The sequence below is a fragment of the Nyctereutes procyonoides genome, unplaced genomic scaffold, assembly GCF_905146905.1.
Source record: "Nyctereutes procyonoides isolate TBG_1078 unplaced genomic scaffold, NYPRO_anot_genome, whole genome shotgun sequence".
Classification (NCBI taxonomy): domain Eukaryota; kingdom Metazoa; phylum Chordata; class Mammalia; order Carnivora; family Canidae; genus Nyctereutes; species Nyctereutes procyonoides.
In genome coordinates, this window is record NW_026575035.1 from 1,233,215 (window position 1) to 1,255,755 (window position 22,541).

Consider the following 22,541-nt stretch of genomic DNA (forward strand, 5'->3'; position numbering starts at 1 on the left):
CTTACAGACCTAGCACGTCGCCCTTACAGACCTAGCACGTTGCCCTTACGGACCTAGCACGTCTCCCTTACAGACCTAGCAGGTCGCCCTTACAGACTTAGCAGGTCGCCCTTACAGACTTAGCAGGTCGCCCTTACAGACCTAGCGGGTCGCCCTTACAGACCTAGCAGGTCGCCCTCACAGACCTAGCCGGTCGCCCTTACAGACCTAGCGGGTGGCCCTTACAGACCTAGCAGGTCGCCCTCACAGACCTAGCCGGTCGCCCTTACAGACCTAGCGGGTGGCCCTTACAGACCTAGCAGGTCGCCCTTACAGACCTAGCACGTCGCCCTTACAGACCTAGCACGTTGCCCTTACGGACCTAGCACGTCTCCCTTACAGACCTAGCAGGTCGCCCTTACAGACTTAGCAGGTCGCCCTTACAGACTTAGCAGGTCGCCCTTACAGACCTAGCACGTCGCCCTTACAGACCTAGCACGTCGCCCTTACAGACCTAGCACGTCTCCCTTACAGACCTAGCAGGTCGCCCTTACAGACTCAGCGGGTCGCCCTCACAGACCTAGCAGGTCGCCCTCACAGACCTAGCAGGTCGCCCTCACAGACCTAGCAGGTCGCCCTTACAGACCTAGCACGTCGCCCTTACGGACCTAGCACGTCTCCCTTACAGACCTAGCAGGTCACCCTTACAGACTTAGCAGGTCGCCCTTACAGACTTAGCAGGTCGCCCTTACAGACTCAGCGGGTCGCCCTTACAGACCTAGCGGGTCGCCCTTACAGACCTAGCAGGTCGCCCTTACGGACCTAGCACGTCGCCCGTCCCCCCGGGGAGCTCAATGGGCAGGGCCTAGGGACGGGGCGGTCAAAGGGGCTGAGACGGTGGCCGGCGGTGTCAGGAACCGGCATCTCGGAAACCCAAAGGAGTCTGACGGTCCGCGTTAGGACCGGGCCCCACGTCTCAGACTGACAGACCTTCTGGGCCTTCGCCCGAGGCCGAGGGTCGTCGCGCCGTGCGCCGCAGAGCCAGGAGAACGACCTGCGGCCAAGCTCTTCCCGCCAAGTCCGCGTCTGACCCAGCGGCCCGTTCCCGCCAATCCGGCGTCCGCCCTGCGCAAGGGGCAGCCTTGGCCGCGGCGCCCGGGCCGCCTGCTTGGAGGCGCCGCGTCTGCGGAGGCTGAGGGCAGGGGAAATAAATCCAGTCCGGGTTTTGTCTGAACGGGGGGGACCGGAGAGCGGCGAGGAAGGGCTCGCGAGGCGGGGGGCGGGGGTGGCGCACACACAACACAAACAGCTCGCGCCGAGGGCCGGCCGCGGTAGGCCAGGACGCGCGGCGCAGCGGCCCGGGAGAGGCGCGCGCGGGCCCGGCCGCCGGCCGCATGGAGCGCAGCGCGGCCCGCGGCCCCGGGGCGGCGGCGGCGGCGGCGGCGGCGGCGGCGGCGGAGGCGGCAGCGCGCCGCTCGCTCACACCCACCCCCGCCCGCGGCCGCCGCGCCGCCCCGCCGTAGCCGCCGGCCGCCGGCGTCCCCGCGGGCCGGTCCAGCGAAGGCGGCGCCCGCGCCTCTGCAGCCAGTGGCAGCTGCAAGCCCGGGGAGGCGGCTCCCGCGGCCCCCCTGCAGCCCCGCGCGCCCGGGGCGCCTGCGACCGCAGCGGCCGCCCGGGGAGGAAGAGGAGGCGGCGGCGGCGGCGGCGGCGGCGGCGGCGGCGGCGGCGGAGGGGGACAAACTCTCCGGCTCCGCGCCGCGGCGGGCAGCCCGCGGTCAGGCATGCAGGCGCGGCGTCTAGCCAAGCGCTCCAGCCTGGGCAGCCGCCGGGGGGGCGCCGCGTTGCAGGCGCCCGGCCCCGCGCCTGCCGGGGAAGGCACCGTGCCCGGCCTCCCGCCCCTCGGCCCGGGCGCGCACCCGGCCCCGGCCCCGGCCCCGGCCCCGGCTCCGGAGAGCTGGAGGCCGCCGCCGCCGCCGCGCAGCGCCGGGACCGGCCCCCCTCGGGCCGCCGCCGCCGCCGCCGCCGCCGCCTCGTCGCCCGTGCTGCTGCTGCTCGGGGAGGAAGACGAGGACGAGGAAGGCGGGAGCAGGCGGCGGAGGGGGCTCGGGCGGGTGGAGCAGAAGCCCCGAGGGGGCGCGGAGGAGGAGGATGACGACGACGAGGACGAGGACGAGGAGGTGGTCGTCGAGGTGGACGACGACGACGAGGACGGCGAGGAGCGCTTCCCGCCGCTGGGCGCGGGCCGTGCGGTCCCCCGGGCCCCGGCGCGGGGCGCCCTGAAGGTGCGTGCGGGGCGGTGCAGGGCAGGGCAGGGCAGGGCAGGGCAGGGCGCGCGGGACCCGCGGCCGCGGGGGGCGGAGACGGGCCCGGGCCGGGCCGGGCCGGGGGAGGGGAGGGGAGAGGCGCGGGCCGGGAGCCGGGGGCCGGGGGCCGGGGGGTGTGGCGGCGGCGGCGCGGGGGGGGGGGGCTGCGGAGCTCACGCCCCGGGCCCCCCGCACCTCCCGGGGCGGCCGCTCCCGCGCGGCTCCGGGACCGGGCGGGCTGGTGGTGCCGTGTGGGCGCAGGAAGAGGACGCTTCTCCCCGGCGAGGTAGGGAACTTGGAGACGGGACCCGGTGGGCGCGGGTTGGCGCCGGGGGGTGGGGGTGGGGGTGGGGGTGGGGGGCTTTATTCTTCGCCCAGCGAGCAGCGCTGTCCTCCCTGCTTTGCGGGCTACTCAGGCTTAATGAAACTAGCAGGGGCTTCTCCTGCCAGCCTTCCCCGAGCCCGCCTTCATCCCAGAGCAATTGTTGATGAGTTTCCATCACGGATGTTTGTGAGGGACCCGGTGACCCCAAAGTGAACCCCCAGCCCTTGCTTTCTGCATGCATTTTGCAGGCTTTTGGCAGTGCCCGCCACCCTACCCTTCCCTTCCCTTCCCTTCCCTTCCCTTCCCTTCCCTTCCCTTCCCTTCCCTTCCCTTCCCTTCCCTTCCCTTCCCTTCCCTTCCCCTCTTTAAACATTGTTTTAGCACTTGGGGCTTTTTTTTTTTAAATGTTCCCCTCCTTGCTCAGAATTGCACATAGGGAAAGAAAGAGGAAATCGGGAAAAGTGGGGATCATTTGGCATTTAAAAATGGATGTGAGTTTCTGCTGAGAATTGTAGTGAAGTCTCTCCGGTGCAGGGAAGCACGGAGAGATCGTTCCGTTTGTGTATCTTCAGGAGATAAGGGGTTTATTATTACACAACTGACTGGCTGGGCTTTCAGGCCTGCGATTGGACAAAGCAAACCACGTTGAGGTTCATGCACAGTGTATGTTGCTAAGAAGTTTTGAGGGCAGCAAGTGGTAGGCGATGAAGTTAGTGCTTTTCCTCAAGAGTGGTTCTGAAAATCAACTGAGTAACTATTTACTGGAGTTTTCAGAGGATCGTGGTATATCAGGAAGAAAAAAAAATACATAAACAAGTGAACTTAATAGAGACTATTTATCTTGTGGGGCTTGGGGGGGGGAAAGCTGCTCAAAGCATGAAATTGCAATTCCAAAGAAATGCTAAACATCAGCATTTAGAATATCCCCAGAATAGACATAGGCACACATTTCTTTGCTAGACCACCCTGGAAGTACCAGCTCTAGGAGTGAGAAATTCTCAGCAAGTAGTCTTTCGGGATGATAGTTTTTGACAGTTGCTTGTTGGAATCCAGACCATGAGCACACTCATTACCATGGCCTGCTAAAAAGCCTGCATTGTATAGGCTAAAGGATATAACTGGGTTGGGAATTAAGTCACATGGCATCAGTGACATTAACAAGAGTAGCGGTGATTCCTTAGCGGTTTTTGTTCAGCAATACTGAAAATAAGGCTTGTAGTTTGTGACAGAAAAATTCATTATAATTTATGCTCTGTGATCAAAGTAAACCCAATGTAGGAAAAAATCAAACCTATAGAAACAGAGTAACTGGGGTGTGATATAATTCACATGATCAAAAAAGATTGGGACGCCTGGATGGCTCAGCGGTTGAGCGTCTGCCTTCTGCTCAGAGCATGATCCCGGAGTCCTGGGATCGAGGCTCCATATCTGGCTCTCTGCATGGAGCCTAATTCTCCTGTCTGTCTGTCTGTCTGTCTGTCTCTCTCTCTCTCTCTCTCCCTATTTCTGTGTCTCTCCTGAATAAGTAAATAAAATCTTAAAAAAAAAAAAAGATTGTTCACATCTCCGAACAGATTTATCAAATTTTTTAAAAAATAGGCTTCATTTTATAACATTTTTTGTGGCCACAGCTTTTCAGTAATGTATATATTGAATAGTTTGAGGTATGATTCTTCCCATTTTTTGCTGTTTTTATGACATCTTGACACTGTATCAAGAGATTTTCCAATGGACTATATAACAAGATCACTGTATTCTAATGCATATAATGTATATGCATTCATTTATTCAGATATTTGTTGAGCATCTCCTAGGTGCCAAGTGCTATTCCGGAGCATAGCAGTGTACACCTTCCAGATGCTAACATCTAGTGAAAGGAGTCATAGCAACGATCAAACAAACAAACAAACAAACAGGTGTAGCGCTGGAGATTGTGATGCATGCTATGAGGGAACTCATGATATCACAGAGTCTAGGAGGGAAGAGAAAAATACTGTGAGGTAGACCTCCCTTAGGAGGAGACATTCAATCTGAGACCTGAGACATGTAGCTTGGGAAGATCTGTCCAGCAGAGGGAATAACAATTGCAAAAGTCCTGGGGTGGGAAGGAGAAAAAAGTGAGTATGGCTAGAACTTGGTAGGTATGAAATATGTCAGGGAGGCAGATAGGAGCCAGCAACATAGCCCTTTGGTGGACATCTTAGAGTGTGAAGTCTTTGAAAAGTCTTAGGCAGTAAAGGCATACAAGGTGCTTTTTTTTTTAATTAATTCCTGCTGTATGGATTATAGAGGACTGCAGGGAGAAGCAGGGAGACCAGTTAGGTGGCTATTGCTGCAGTCTAGGTGAGATGTGAGAGCAGTTTGGACTAGATTAACAGGAGTGGAGTTAGAGAGGAGTGGACAAATTGCAGATCTGTTGTGATGATTGACCTGCAAGGACTTGCTGATGGATTAGGGGAGGAGGGTGAAGGAATGAGAAGCTCCAATATGAAGGTTTGTTACATGTGCGGTTTGCTGAGAGTGAGAAAACTAGGGGAACAACAGCTTTTTGTGAAAGAAAAATCAAGTGTTCATTTTGGACATGTTAGGTCTGAGATGACCATAAGACATGTAAATGGAAATGCAGTTAGACAGCTGGCTATAGGTTGTGGAGCTGAGGGGAGAGGTCAGGGCTAGAGAAAAAAATTGGGGAGTCAACAGCATACTGATGTCATTGAAAGCTAGGGACTAGAAAGGGAGTGTAGTAGATCAAGAGAGGATAGCGTTAGGCCAGACTTGGGCACAGCACTGTTCAGGTTTGGGTGTAGGAGGAGAAGACAGCAAAGGTGAATGAGAAGCAGCAGCCAGACAAGTCAAAGGAAACTAGAGCATGTAAGTCCTGTAAGCCAAGAGAAGAGATAATGCTAAAGGTGAACTGTGGTGAGTTGTGTTGAATACTCTTGGGGTACCGAGTAAGATAAGCATAGAGACATATCCATTTAGGTTAAGTAATGTGGAACTTATTGGCATTCTTGACAAATCTGAAGGCAGTGATGTGAATACAGTGGGCAGAGCAGTGAATGGGAGATGAGGGCATAGTGAGAAATTTAAAAAACTCTTTCAACAAGTCTTGTTGGAAAAAAGAGCAGAGAAAAGGGGGACTACCTCGAAGGCAAATAGAGTAAGTACTACAGCATTATGGGAATTTTCTGGTGTGTGAGGGGGATGCCTTCATTTTCTATTGATGTGTAACAAATTACCACTAACTTTTGACTTACAACAGTTCTCACAGTATCTGTGGGTTAGGAGTCCAGGTTCTACTCAGTTAGATCAGCTGCTAAGTCTCAGAGCTGCAATCAAGGTGTTGAGAGGGCTGTGTTTTCATCAGGAGGCCTAACTGGGGAGGAATGGACTTACAGTTCTCTTCAGGGTGTGAGCAGAATGCATTCCCTTGCATCTAGGTCTGAGGGTCCCAGCTTCTTGCTGGCTCTTGCCTGGAAGCTGCCCTCAGCTCCTAGATCCCCTTTCCCCCACGCCTACTCCTCACAGTGCTTTGTTACTTGGGCTTCTTCAGCATGGCCTCTTACTTCATCAGGCCAGCAAGGGGAATCTTCACGCCTGCCTGTCTTAGTAAGGTAAAGTCTCATATAATTCACTGTAATCACAAGAACAATACTCCATCATTTTTGCCATATTCTATTGATTAGTAGTGGGTCATGAGTTCCAACCACATTTAATGGAAGGAGGTATTATAGAAGGGCATATATACTGCCCTTGGAGCAGGGTGAAGAACATTCCTGGGAAAGCCACAGTGAAGGGACCAATAACCCAAGCACAGGGGTTGGCCTTTGCCAGAAATGAGGAAACTTTCTCACGCTGAATTAAAGAGAAAGTGGAGAAAATGGATCCAGATGCAGGTCACTGTATTTTGGATGATGGTCGGATGAAGTAGTATTTGTCTAACGGCCTCTATCTTCCCCATGCAGCAGGAGGGGGATTCATCAGCTGAGCGTGGAGGAGAGTTGAAGTGAGAGTTGAAGGCATGGTGCAGTATTTTGGGAGAGTAGGATAACAAACATAGGGAGAAAGTGAATAGAGTTTCTAGATAGTATCAAGGGCCCATCTGATGTCTGTGGTTTTCCATTTATGGTTAAGCAGTCTGTCTAGGTATGTGATTTTCCTAAATTCATTCCACTGACTCATATGTGGAATAATAATAATAAACAATGCTTACTGGGTGCCTACTATGGTCGGTGCAAGTCTAAGTATATAGTCTCATTTCAATTTCATTACATATCCATGAGTCAGGCATTATTATTATCATCCTCATTTTACAGAAGTGATAAGCAACTTAAAGATCCACAGGTATTATTAGGTGGCAGTGTTTGAGCTCTAGGAAGATGAACTCCAGAGCTGCCACCCTTATACCTTAAACCATACTGTCTCTTGGTAGACAAAGCAGAGAGTAGGATTCAACAAGGATAGGGTTTAGCCAGGTGGGTGAGCAATGGAAACAAAGAGAGGAACATACTGTGGAGGAAGTTGGCACGGCTGTGACAGTAATGATAGGCTGTGGGATTTAAGAAAAAGTAAGGACAGGAAGGACTGAGAGATGGTGTAAAGGCTGTACATAAGTCAGTAGATAGGAGAAAACAAAGAGTTAACCAATAAAATCAGTAAGAGAATGGGAATGAAATGCAGGACAGTTTGGATTCCAAAATATCATTAGTATAAATGCATATTTGCCAAATATTTATGAGGCAAGAAGTGTACTAAATACTCTATATGAAGGAGGATCACATTAGAAATGATGATTTGGGAATCAGTGTGGCCCCTTCTCCACAGTTGAGGACACTGACTCAGAAATGAAATACTACACCTGACATAGTGTAGCCACAAGTGGGAGCATGGTTCACATCCATGGCCTGTGTTTTAGTCACAGAACTGGAATCTCCCAGAATTTATTTGCTCATTTACTTCCAGGAGGACTTGGGATGGCTAAGAAGGTTGAGGACTAGATGCCATGAAGTATCTGAGATGTGTTCTGTGATTATTATAATGGACACTAATTTAGGCTTTAAATGAGATAACAAGAGACATTTTGTAATACAGTTTTCAATTTCTGATTAAAGGAAGCTGACATATTTACCCATGGTGATAAGATTCCACCTTCCACTCCCCCCAAAATCATGAACCTCCTGGGCTCCTATATGAGGAATACTAAGTAGTACAGTAAGCAATATCTTTACCCAGAGTTTAATTTAAAAAAAATACAAGAACACTGTCAAGTGGAGGAAGGATTCCTTAATAAGTGGTTATTTAATGATGCAAAACATTAGGAGTGGAGATGACAAGGCCTAGGATTGTGCTCTGGATGCTGGCTGTGTATTAGTGTAAAGATTAGAATGGAAGCATCTGAAGGGATTGATATTTTATTGGCATAAGTTTAGGAAAACACTGGACATGAGAGACTGCTAATGCTTCTGTCAAGATAGAAAAACTGAGGAAAGGCTTTTAAATGAGATAATATATGTCAAAATCCCCACTGCAGGTGCTCAGTAAATATTAATTGAGTGGAATCTGCTTCCTATGTGCCAGCTCTCCAGGGATGGTGAACACATCTATTAGATTATATCTTGAATATCAGATGACTTGAAGAATCCTTTGGCAGGTCTGTGCCGTAAACACTGAATTCGGATTTGCTAACAAGCATGTGTCTTGCAAATGGTCTGTGTTGGCTCCAGTGAAAGACATGTGCTTAAGATACCAGACAAAGTTGTCATTCACTGAATCGTAGACTGCTGGAGCTGGAAGGGAAACAGAGATTATCTAGTAATCCAATACCCTCATTTGGCCATTGAGAACATGGAGACCATGAAAGGGGAAATGCCTTGTGCAGATACAGCTGCTAAGCAGGTTTGGTGGGGCCGGGATTAGCACCCTGGTCTGCCAACCCCAAGTTATGGCCCTCCTCTCTGGGTTAGTTTCTCACACCTGGGAATGTTGTGCAGTTCACTCCCTTAGACTTGTGGCTGGAGAAATCACAACTGTCCGAAGTGATCTGTCACTGCCTATCAACTTCTATTTTTGGAATGTTCTTCCTAGATAAAGCACCTTAGGTAGCCGTGACCTCACTGTGGCTGTGGTAGTGTGTGATAGGATGGGTAGGCCTCCCCTGGGAATCCTGCCTGGCACAGTCCTCCATCCCTGTGCAGTTTCCAAGGGATATATATGTATATGTGTATTCAGCCCTCAACTAGGACCAGGCCTCCTTCGCCAAAATTTTACTACTATATTTGACTGTGGAAGCATTAGAAAAAAGAGGAAGAAAAGTGAGAAGTCAAGCCCAAGCCCAAATCTTCTTACCCCTGCCTCTGAGTGAGGAGTCAGAGAGAGAGAGCGCGAGCTACAGCCCTGTGTGTGCTAGTTTCTGAAAACACAGAGACCCTATTCATTTGTAAATCTGTCCCAGTCAGATTGCTGTGTCTTCCACCTAAGAAAGGCTCAGAGAGAAACTCAGGAGCATTTTCCTCCCCAGCTTCGTACCTACACAGAACAACTAGTCTTATTACAGTGACTTGATATAAAGTATGCTAAAGCAAAAGAAATTTGACCTTTCAGTTGCCCTGTGCAATCTCATGTTAAAGTAAATGCGTGGTTTCCATTAGGCTTTCTGAAATGGTTGAGAATATTCGGAGGTTCTCATAACCAGAGAGAACCTTTGCCTCCTGGCCTAGCTAAATCTATATCATTGAAATAAGGATGCTTTTCTTTGGGTTTGCTATTCATGTTCCTGTCCACTTCCTCAGTAAACATTTACTGTAGGCTATTGTTTATCGTGTTCCTAATACACATGTGGGAAAGAACAGTGAATAGGACCTATTTTCAGGGAGCCCGCAGTCTAACAAATTCCTGCTAAATGCCTATGAAGTTCTAAGCCCCTTTCCCTCCTTATCGCTGAGACCAAGATTAGATCTGCTGAGAGACCTTACTTGGCTACCACAATTTGGGGTGTAATTTTAGTATATTATATTATATACTAAATATACCCTAAAACAAATGTAGCCAAATAATTTTGCAAATCTATATGAAAAAAAAAAAGATGTTTTGGTTTGGCCAGGAGGTAATTTCTGAGTAGCTAGTTTAAGCATGAGTTTAAATCACTGAATTTGGCAAATAACCTTGGTTATGCTCACTTACTGGATGAAATGGAGCAGAATATAACTCTAAGATATATGTAGTATGATTAGAGCGATTAGATTTTTACACTTGATTGAAGATACTGTTTTTTTTTTGAAGATACTGTTTTAAAATCCAGTGTTATGATGTATATGTAGGGAAAATAGGCTCAACTCTAGAATTTTGAAGGCGGGTCTGTAATTTCAGGGTAAGAGGGGTACGTTTGTCCTGCGGAACACTATGGGGCCTTGCGGTGCAAAGAAATAAAAGGATCCTGCCTGTATGTTGCTCCATGAGGACTGAGTGCTTAGAGTGCGTTGTCTTGACGCTATGCCCGACCGTTACCAGTGACACACTTGCTTTCCTTATGTTCTTGTCATAATGGAAGGTTAAGTGAAAGTAAAATCTCCCTGATTCAGACTAATTGGGGATGGCTCGTCAAAATCAGTGAATGTCAAAAGTGCTCCAACACTTTAAATTAAATCCAATTTTTAAAGAGGTTGTGTGCCTTGAAATACGATTTTATAAAACCTGCAGACAGAATAATTTTAGTCCATTAGTGTGACCTTCATTGTGGGCTCGTTGGTGAGATGGGAGAGAACAGGCTTGAGTCAAAGCAGGTGATCTGTTAGCTACTCGTCACTCCACTGTTACCTCTCTGTAGATCAAGAAGTGAGGTGACAGGCTCTGGTTTCAAATTCTGACATCCCCTCCTGCTAGTTTCACAGCTTTAACAGGTTGCTTCAGTGTGAGCATCTATAAAATTAGGATAACAGTGTCTTGTCATTGCCTATTATTATCGGATATGGCCCAAAGACCTCCTGAAATGTGATAGGATGGCAGTTTGTTTCCTTTATGCTCTCAAAAAGGAATCTTTTGTAAAATTTTGCTCAAGGATCCAAAATCCCACAGTTATTTTGACTATTACAACCTCTCTTTGTTCCATGCTACCGAGGTATTTAAGAAAGCTACTTCCTGAAGTGACTTCATTCATCTGAACTCTCTGGTGTTCCCTCGTGTATGTGGTGAGCTTGAATCTTCCTTTTCATCTCAGGAAGCTATGAGTCATTTATCAACTTGTGCAAAGAGGACAGCGATATTCTATCTATTAGGTTCATCAGTTTGTTAGCTCTATAGCTCTCATATTGAAATAAACTTGGCTACTGTCCAAAGGGGCAAGAGGAGGCTTACCACATACATTCAATGTGTGTTGTTAAAAACTGTGGTAGAAATACAGTGATGTCACCTTCCACCACCTCTAACTTGTATATGGCTAAGAATCTCTCAGGTGTGGGTTTGCCCTTCCCATCCTCCTCTGCATTTGTGTCTAGGACCTCTTGTACTTTGGTGAAGTCATTCTTTGCTTTTTCAGTAGATGGGGATGTGTAGCCTAAAGTGTACCTTTAAACTCTTGTATCTACTTGCTTCTACTCCTGGAGAGATATCTACAAGGAGAAGAAAAGGACACTATGGCTAAACAGCCTGGGGAAATTCCAATTAAAAAAGAGGCACAGATTTTTTTTTTTAGGTTCCAGAATATTTTAAACATAGAGGAAATTGGGAGAGTAGTCCAAACTCATATATGTATAAAGAAGTTATTGGTCATGGATACCAAGGGCCATTTTGTTTCTAAGAAGATGAATATAGGTTGTGACATTTATATATTTATTAGATTACAGCATCTTTTTTTCTGGAGCATCTTCTCCTTGGTGTACATTTTAGGAAATAATGGTTTATAATTATTTTTATAAATGATAAATCCATGGATAAGTATATTATACTTCAGACAAATAACTAAAACTGCATTATTAAAGAAATAAATTGTCACATGTGCAAAGATTAAAATGTTGTTTATTAGGGGGCACCTGGGTGGCTCAGGCAGTTAAGCCTCCAACTGATTGATTTTGGGTCAGATCATGATCCCAGGATCATGAGATTGAGCCCTGCATCAGACTCTGCACTGAGCATGGAGCCTGCTTAGATTCCTTGTCTCCTCCTCCCTCTGCCCTTCTTCCCCATTCGTGCTCTCTCTGAAAAAAAAAAAAAGTTGTTTGTGGGTCATGCAACCTTCAAAATATTTTCCGTCATAAAGCTGATAATTTTTTCAATATCATTTCTAAAAAAAACCCAGAGTATTTCATGTGGTAAAATTTCACTTGTGTATCTGTGAATACCGTTTTTGTGTGTGAAATTTAAAAACTGGTAGAGAACATTACCTTTTTTGGTAAATTAGGCTCTACTATGGGTCTAGTGGAGACAGGAGTTGTGAGAGGTGCTATCATAACAGAATTAAGTGCTGAGGGAACAGAAAATCACAAGGTGTTTACACCCAGGAAAAGGTATTCAATATGTTTTCCACATTCTAAAGGAAAAATCTAAAATATCAGAATAGTCCAAATGAAAAGAACATATGAAATCACTAGGATATTGGGATTAACACATTTTCTGTCAACAATGGTATGACTGTTGCAAAAAGGCATTTGTTAACACTGAATACCTTGTATAAGGACTCTTTATTGGATACTGTTTAATATTTATATCAGCATTACCCAACATTTAACGTATTCTAATTTATAGAGGGCTCTCATAGTTAACATCGTTTGACTCTCTTTGTAATCTAGAAGACCGATTATCCCCATTTATAGGTGTGGAAAATAAGTCCCAGAGAAGATGGGACAGTTGTTTGTTTTCTTTCTTTCTTTCTTTCTTTCTTTCTTTCTTTCTTTCTGTCATAATTTTGTATCAAATGACATAGATATTTGTCAAATACTGCAGAAAACAATGGGGATCAACAGATTTTTAAAATAATTGAAATTGGTACTTAAGCAACAGTGGTAATTTAAAGAGCAACAAGACTTTATTATAGGGTAAATTATAAAAACCATATGAAATGCAATTTTCATAAACACTTTCTATATAGGTTGTGTGTGCTTTACAGACCAACTACAAGTGCTTAGTAAAGACCAAACCTGACTAATTTCTATTAATTTGGGTTAGGACCCAAAGTTTATTTAAGTAACAATTTTTTTAAAAAATAAAATTTTGAAGCATTAAGAGAAAAACAACTTGTTACATAAAAGGGAACCTCCATAAGACTATCAGATTTCTCAGCAAAAACATTAATAGGCCAGATGGGAGTAGCATAATATATTTAAAATGCTAAAAGGAAAAAGCTTCCAACCAAGACTACTTTACCAAGAAAGGTTGTCATTCAGAATTGAAGAAGAGATAAAGAGCTGTCTAGAGAAACAAAAGCCAAAGGAATCCGGCGCCACTAAACCAGCCTTACAAGAAATGTTAAAGGGGCTTCTTTGAGCTGAAAAGAAAGAGGACTAATTAGTAACAATAGAACATGTGAAAGTAAAATTTTCACCATTAAAGGTAAATGTAGTGAATTAATCACTTATAAAGCTAATGTAAAAGTTAAAAGACAAAAGTAGTAAAAACAACTATACCTATACTAATTAAGGTACACACAAAATAAAAAGATGTAAAATGTGACCTCAAAAACATAAAACTTGGGGAAGATAAGTGAAATGGCAAAGTTTTAGAATGTGTCCCAAAATTAACGTGCTCTTAGCTTGTTATAAAATAGACTGTTATATACATAGGTTGTTATTTGTGAGCCTCCTGGTATAACCACAAAGCAAAAAGCCTATAGTACATCCACAGAAAATAAAATGAAAAAGGAACCTAAGCATAACGCTACAGAAAATTATTAAACCACGAGGGAAAAAAACAAGACAACAAAGGAACAGAGAGAAATATTAAGCAGCCAAAAAATAATGAACAAAATGGCAATAATTACTACCTATCAATAATTACTTTAAATGTAAATGGACTAAATTCTCCAATCAGAAGACAGAGTAGCTAATGGATTAAAAAACAAGACCCATCTATATACTGCCTATAAGAGTATAGGCACTTATTCGGATGTAAGGACGCACACATACTGAAAATGAAGGGATGGAAAAAGATGTTTAATGCAAATGGGAACCAAAAGAAATATGGGGTAGCTATACTTATATCAGACAAAATAGACTTTAAAGCAAAAGTTGTAATAAAAGACAAAGATGGGTATTACATAATGATAAGGGGGTCACTTCAGCAAGAAGATATAACATTTGTAAATATTTATGCACCCAACATAGGAGCACCTAAATATATAAAACAAATACTAAGGAGATGCCTGGGTGGCTCAGCGGTTTAGCACCTGCCTTCAGCCCAGGGCATGATCCTGGAGTCCCAGGATCGAGTCCCATATTAGGCTCCCTGCATGGAGCCTGCTTTTTCCCCTGTCTGTGTCTCTGCCTCTCTCTCTCTCTCTCTCTCTCTCTCTGTGTCTCTCATGAATAAAATAAAATCTTTAAAAAAACAAATATTAATAAATTTAAAGGAGAAAATGACAACAATACAATAATGTTAGGGGACTTTAATATCCTATTTATATCAATGGATAGATCATCCAGGCCGAAGATCAATAAAGAAACAACAGCACTAGATGACCAATTGGTCAGATGAGCTTAATAGAACTCATAGAGTTCTATTAGAACATTCCACCAACAGCTGCAGTATACACATTCTTCTTCAGTGCACATGGAACCTAAGTGTACATATTGTCCAGGGTAGACATATGTTAGGCTGAAAAACAAGACCCGGTAAATTCAAGAAGGTTGAAATCATGTCAAGCATCTTTTCTAACCACAATGGTATGACACTAGAAATTAATTACAAGTAGAAAACTGGAAAAATCACAAATGTGTGGAGATTAAAAGACATGCTACTGAACAACCAGTGGGTCAGTGAGAGATATAAAAAAATACCTTAAGACAAATGAAAATGAACATTTAATACACCAAAATCTATGAGATGTAGCAAAAGCAGCTAGTTCTAAGAGGGAAGTTTATAGCAATACAGGTCTACCTCAAGAAACAAAAGAACCTCAAATAAACAATCTATTCCCTAAAGGAACTAGAAAAACATTGGTAAAAGGAAGGAAATAATAGAACAGAAATAAAGACTAAAAACGCAATGGAAAAGATCAATGAAATTAAAACTTGGTTTCTTGAAAAGATAAACAAAATTTGCAAACCTTTACCTAAGAAAAAAATGAGAGAGGGCTCAAATAAAATCAGAAATGAAAGAGAAGTTACAACTGATACCAAGGAAATAGAAAGGATCATAAGAGACTATTATGAATGATTATATGCCAAAAAAATTGGATATTCTAGAAGAAATGGATGAATTTCTAGAAACATACAATCCTCTAAGACCAAATCATGAAGAAGTAGAAAACCTGAATAGATTACTAGTAAAGAAATTGAATCAATAATCAAAAACTCTCAACAAACAAACGTTTAAGGGACCCTGGGTGGCTCGGTGGTTGAGCATCTGCCTTCGGCTCAGGGCATGATCTCGGGATCCAGGATCAAGTCCCACATTGGTCTCCCTGCGATGAGTCTGCTTCTCCCTCTGTTTATGTCTCTGCCTCTCTATATATCTCTCATGAATAAATAAAATACAAATCTAAAAACAAAACAAACAAAAGTTTAAGACTAGCTTCATCGGTGATTCCTACCAAATGCTCAAAGATTTAATATTATCTTTTTCAAACTTTTTTTAAAAATTGAAGAAGAAGGAATGCTTCTAAATTCATGTTTAGAAGTCAGTATTACTATGATACCAAAATCAGACAAGGACATCACAAAAAAAGAAAATTACAGGCCGATATCACTGTTGAACATAGATGCAAAATCTTCAACAAAATATTAGCAAACTGAATTCAACAACCCATTAAAAGAATCATAAACCATGAACAAGTAGGATTTATTACAGATATAGAAGGATGTTTGGGGCAGCCCTGGTGGCGCAGCAGTTTAGTGCCGCCTGCAGCCTGGGGTGTGATCCTGGAGACCTGGGATCGAGTCCCACATGGGGCTTCCTGCATGGGGCCTGCTTCTCCCTCTGCCTCTCTCTTGCTCTCTCTGAATGATTAAATAAATAAATCTTAAAAAAAAGAAGGATGTTTGAACATCCATAAACTAATTAATGTGACACAAACACCTTAAAAAATGAAGAGTAAAAATCATATCATCTGAATAGATGCACAAAACATTTGACAATATTTAACATCCATTTATGATTTTAAAAAACTGAACAAAGTGGGTATAGATGGAACATACCTCAGCATAATAAAGGCCATATAGGACAAGCTCACAGTTAACTGTGACACATTATACTCAATGGCAAAAATCTGAAAGCTTTTCCTTTAAGATTAGAAAGAAGACAAGGATGCCCACTCTCACCACTTTTACTCAACATAGTATTAGAAATCTTAGCCATAGCTTTTAAGCAGTAAGAAATAAAGGCATCCAAATTGGAAAGGAAGATGTGAAACTGTCACTATTTGCAGATGACATGATTTTATGTTTAGAAAACCCTAAAGACTCCACCAAAAACCTGTTAAAACTAATATGTGAATTCAGGAAAGTTGCAGAGTACAAAATCAATCTGCAAAAATTTGTTGCATTTTATATACTAACAGTGAACTATCAAAAAGAGAAATTAAGAAAAATAAACCCATTTGCAATTGCATTAAAAATAATAAAATGCCTAGGAATAAATTTAGCCAAGGAGTTGAAAGACCTGTACACTGAAACTATAACACTGAAGAAGACACAAATAAATGGAAAGATTACATATTCATGGACTGGGAGAATTAATATTGCTTAAGAGGTCGACATTCCCAGAGCAAATGGACATTTAATATACCAAAATTCCTATTAAAATTGAAAAGGCATTTTTCACAGGAATAAAACAAACTTTTTAGAATTCGTATGGAACCACAATAGATCCTGAATAGCTAAAGCAATCTTGGGAAAGAACAAGCTGAAAGCATCACACTTCCTGATTTCAAGCTTTACAAAACTATAGTAATCAAAACAATATATTACCATTAAATATCAATGGAACAGATTAGAAAGCCCAGAAATAAACCCATGCATATATGATCATTTAATTTATGACAATGGAGACAATAATATACAATGAGGAAAGGGAATTCTCTCCCACAAATGGTTCTGGGAACACTGGACAGCTACATGCAAAAGAGTGAAACTGGACCACTGTCTTACACCATACACAAAAATTAATTCAAAATGAATTAAATACTTGTATCTAAGGCCTGAAACCATAAACCTCCTGAAGAAAACATAAGAGGTCAGCTCCTTGACATTGGTCTTGGTGATGTTTTTTTGGACTTATCCCCAAAGCAAGAACAGCAAAAGTAAAAATAAACAAATAGTACTATGTCAAATTAAAAAGTTTCTCCACAGTGAAGGAAACTATCAACAGAATGAAAAGGCGATGTACTGAATGGAAGAAGATATGGCAAATCATATATCAAATAAGGGATTAATATCTAAAATATGTAAAGAACTCTTACAATTCAACAACAACAGCAATCCAATTAAAAAATGGGCAGAGGATCTGAATAGATATTTTTCCAAAGAAAAATGTTAGCCAAAAAGTATAAGAAAAGATGCCCAACGTCACTCATCATCAAAGAAATGCAAATCAAAACCACAATGAGATATCACCTCACACCTGTCAGAATGGCTATTATCAAAAAGAGAAGAAATAACAAATTGGGAAGAATGTGGAGAAAAGGGAACCTCATGTGCTATTGGGGTGGGATGTAAATTGATATAGGCACCATGGAAAGCAGTATGGAAGATGCTAAAAAATGAAAAATAGAACTACCATATGGTCCAGCAATTCCACTTCTGGGTACGTATTTAAAGAAAATGAAAACACTAATTCAAAAAGGTATATGCAGCTTTATGTTTATTGCAGTATTATTTACAATAGCAAGATATGGAAACAACTGAAGTGCCCATCAGTTAATCTATAGATAAAGATGTGAAATATATATATATATATATATATATATATATATATATATATATACACACACACACACCTGTACACAATGGAGTACTACTAAACCACAAAAATAATGAAATTTTGCCATTTGTGACAACATAGATGAACTTCTTATGCTAAGTGAAATAAGTTAGAGAAAGACAAAAACCATATGATTTCACTTCTATGTGGAATCTAAAAACAACAAATGAACAAAGCAAAACAAAACTCATGGATACAGAGAACAGATTGATGGTTGCCAGAGGGGACAGGTTTGAAGGGAAGGTGAAATGGGTGGAAGGGATCAAGAGATAGAAGCTCCCAATTATAAAATAAATAAGTCATGGAGATGTAATGTACAGTGTGGGCACTGTAGTCAATACTATTATAGTTCAAATTTGAAATTTACTAAGAAAGTATATCTTAAAAGTTCTCATCACAAGAAAAAAAGAAATTTTGCAATTTTGTACAGTGACAGATGGAAAATAGACTTATTGTGGTAATCATTTATCAATGTATACAAGTGTCAAATCATTATAAGGTACATCTGAAACTAATATAATGTATGTCAACTATATTTCAATTTAAAAAAGTAAAATTTAGAAAATGTTTTCAGTTAGCAGGTTCACACACAACTGAAAGTCAGTTTAACAAAATATTAGAAAAATAGTGTAAATGTTAGAATAAGGATCTTAGAACTTATAAAACTAAATATGTGAAGAGCATGTGAAAGAAAAATAATCTTGTGTCATCAAATATTAGTTGCAGTATCTCAAAAAGGAAGGAAGATGGGCACCTGACTCCATGGAAGCCCTGACCTAGTGGCATCAAAGTGGGAAAGTACTGGTTGGCAGTGAGAGAGGAGCTGCTTGAAGGTTTGAAATGACCCAAGGTAGGGTTCACAGAAAGAGAGCAGGGAGTGCTATTTGCATTTCTTGTTACATGAGTGCTTGGTGGGTGGTTAAGAGGTTCTGAAAATGTGCTTTTAGCCATCTGTTGGGTGACAGCAATTTTTTTAGCTCTTTATTCTTATTCTAAAAGAAATTTCTGTTCAAATAGGTCGTTCTCTCAACTCCCTATATTGATTTTGGTCACTCGAATTTTTCTTGCAATCTAGCATAGAGGTTACTAGGAGAAACTATTTTTACTTTAAAACTTTTCATAGAAATTATGTTGTTTTCATTGTTTGCAAATGATGCCTGTGTTTTTATGTTAAAATTGAGATACCTTAAAGACCTTGTTTAAATTCAGTGATAAGTTGATGGTTTTATTTTTTTAAAGATTTGATTTATTTATTCATGACTGACACAAAGTTATAGACAGAGGGAGAAGTAGGCTCCCTGCAAGGAGCCCAATGTGGCACTTGATCCAGGACTCCGGGATCACGCCCTGAGCTGAGCCGAAGGCAGACGCTCAACTGCTGAGCCACCCAGGCGTCCCTAAATTGATGGTTTTATTGTTTAAACATATTTTTTTGTTATTTTATTCAATTTTGTGGTTATTTCGTTCAACAAATATTCACTGACCTCCTCCTCTTTGCCAGCTGCAAGGATACAGGCAAGAACAAGACTGAGAAAGAGTTCCCATTCACACTTTACTTGGGGAGACAGTATACTTTGTACACAGTGGTATGTTACTGAGATAGGAATGCATGGAGGAAGAAATATGTATGTCATATATATTATATAATTGATAAGCCCCTAAGCTATACTGATTTCAAAAAGAGAGAGAACACAAATTACTAATATCAAGAATGAAAGAAGATGTCACTGCAGATCCTACAGACTTTTCTTTTTTTTTTTAAGATTTTATTTATTCATTCATGAGAAACACAGAGAGACAGGGAGGCAGAGACACAGGCAGAGGGAGAAGCAGGCTCCATGCAGGGAGCCCAACTTGGGACTAGATCCCGGGTCTCCAGGATCACACCCTGGGCTGAAAGCAGCACTAAACCGCTGAGCTACCTGGGCTGCCATGATCCTACAGACTTTAAAAGGAGAATTAGGACATATTACTATATGTTAGTAGAGGAGTATAATTATGCCAGTACCTTTGATGGCTTGGAGGAAATGGGAAAATTCCTTGAAAAACATAAATTAACAAAACTGACTACAAGAAGTAAGAGGATATTTCAATAACCCGCCATCTGTTAAATAAATGGGATTTATAATTAAGGACTTTGAATATAGAAAACTCTAGGCCAGAGTGGCTTTACTAGGGAAATCTATCAAATACTTAAGGAAGAAATATTACCAATCTCACAAAAACTTTTACCAAAAAAGAAGATGGAATCTTCCAAATACATTTTATGAGGCCAACATAATCCTGATAACTCAAAATACACAATGACCTTACAAATAAAGAACATTACAGACTTTTATGTACATAGACACAAAAATACTAAACAAAATATTAGCAAACCAAATCTAGACATATAAAAATGGATAATATATCATGATCAAAGTTTTCCCTTCCTAGGAATGTACTTTTGGTGAAATACTTGACAATCAGTTGGTGTAATTAACTATATTAGTAGATCAAAAGGGAAAAGCCACATGATCATATCAATATATGCAGAGAAAACAAAGTTCAAAACCCATTCATGATTTTTAAAAATCTCGAGAAATTAGAAATAGAGAAATTCCTCAAACTGGTAAAGATCACATACACAAAATCTATAACTAACATCACACTTAATAGCAAAATCAGTCCACCAGTATAAGGAACAAGGCAAGGATATGTGCTCTAACCCCTTCAGTCAACATTGTGTTGGAAGTTTAGCCAGTTTGGTAGGAAAAATACATGAAAGATATAAAGATTAGAAAAAAAGAAAGTAATGACAAATACCCACCATTTGCTTCGACGTGGATGGAACTGGAGGGTATTACGCTGAGTGAAATAAGTCAATCAGAGAAGGACATACATTATATGATCTCATTCATTTGGGGAATATAAAAATAGTGAAAGGGAATAAAGGGGAAAGGAGAAAAAATGAGTGGGAAATATCAGAAAGGGAGACAGAACATAAGAGACTCCTAACTCTGAGAAACGAACTAGGGGTGGTGGAAGGGGAGGTGGGCGGGGGGTGGGGGTGACTGGGTGACGGGCACTGAGGGGGGCACTTGATGGGATGAGCACTGGGTGTTATTCTATATGTTGGCAAATTGAACACCAATAAAAAAAATAAATTTATAAAGAAAAAAAATAAAACTGTCTTTATTTGCAGACGATATGACCATAGAGAAAATTCTGAGATTGACTAAACTACTAGAACTAATGAGTGAACTTAGCAAAGTCATAGTATACAAGGCCATTTTATAAAAATCCATTGCAGGGGGCAGGAGGTATCTGTGTGGTACAGTTGGTTGAGCAGCCAACTCTTGGTTTTGGCTCAGGTCAAGGGTCATGAGATCAAGCCCACATTGGATTCCATACTCAGTGCCAAGTCTGCTTGGGATTCTTCTGCCCCTCCCCATCACACTCTCTGTCTCTCAAATAAATAAATCTTCTTTAAAAAATCAATTGCATGTACTGCATTTGGAAAATCAAATTTAAAAAAAATTACAGTGACCATCAAAAACTAAACATTTGTGAATAAAATTCAATAAAAATATAAAAAAGATGTGTGAGATCTATAAAACATGGATGAGAGTAATTTAAAAAGACCTAAATAAATGAATCAATATGCCATGTTCAGTGAGACTTAATATGGTTAAGATGTCAGTTCTCTACAAATTGATTTATAGATTCAACATAGTCCCAAACAAAATCTCAGCAGGAATGTTTGTGGAAATCGAAAAGCTAACATAAAATGTGTGGAAAATGCAAAATAACTGTAATAGCAAAACAATTTTTAAAAAATAAGAGCGAAATTGGAGGACTTGCTGTATTTGATTTTGGGACTTGCTATAAAGTGAAAGTAATCCAGACAGTGTGCTACTGGTACTACAGGATAGACAGGTTTATGCAGCAGAATAAAGAGCTCCCAAATTGACCCACACAAAAATGGTTCAACTAAGGCACCAAAGAAATTCAGTGAAGTCTTTTCAACTAGTAATCCTAGAAAGCCTACCCATATGAAAAGAACAGCAACAACAACAACAAGCCCCGGTACCCTTACCTTGTACCATATATACAAATTAACTCAAAATGAATGAGATACAAATATAATAGCTTATAAGCTTCTTGAAGAAAACAGAAGAATCTTCGTTACTTTAGGATAGGCAAAGATTTTTCAAACAAGAACCAGAAAGCACCAATATAAAGGAAAAATATTGCTAAATTAGACAATCAAAATTGAAGACATTTGCTCAGAAGGATACAAGAAAATAGATCAATAATTAAGTAAATTTCCTCTGCTGTCACTTTCATCTTGGGACATCCAAACATTAGATTCAGTTAGTCCCTGCTTTGTACCATCCACTTTACTGGATGCAGAGAACATACTACTGAACAAGAAGAAGGACGTGGTCCTCACGGAATATTCAGTTTGGTGGGAGAACAAACTAATAAATAATATGAAATGACAACTGCAAGAATAGTGAAAGCATAGGACTCCTATTACAGTTTTCATCTTACAAATGTAGAAACCTGGCAGTGGTTAATAATTTGCTAAGTGGGAAAGCCAGTCTAAGCTCATTTTTGCTGACTCCTGTTCTCCTCCCCCCACCTTTTTTTCCTGCTGTTTTAAGCAAAAAAGAGTGGAATTCAAAACTTAGGCTTACTGACTAGGATCAAGTAGAAAACGGTATTCATGTTTTTAGTTTACTACAAAAAGAAATAGAATTGTAGCTATTTAAAGAAATTCCATTTTAATGTTGCTGTCTTAACAGCCTTGTTTTAAAATTAGTTTT

At 41.9% G+C, this 22,541-nt stretch overlaps 1 protein-coding gene across 2 annotated transcripts in view; it reads left to right on the forward strand.

The window, feature by feature from the left end:
- Nucleotides 1-1,677: 1,677 nt before the first annotated feature.
- ZNF704 (zinc finger protein 704) overlaps nt 1,678-22,541 on the forward strand; it is a 232,448-nt gene continuing 211,584 nt past the window's right edge. Inside the window, exon 1 of one of the 2 annotated variants that reach the window (XM_055318216.1) lies at nt 1,678-2,261. In XM_055318216.1, the coding sequence (XP_055174191.1) occupies nt 1,761-2,261 (501 nt within the window). In that variant the 5' untranslated portion in view covers nt 1,678-1,760. Of the gene's footprint in view, nt 2,262-2,466; nt 2,569-22,541 lie in introns of those variants that run through there. The other variant, XM_055318217.1, reaches the window with a different exon arrangement.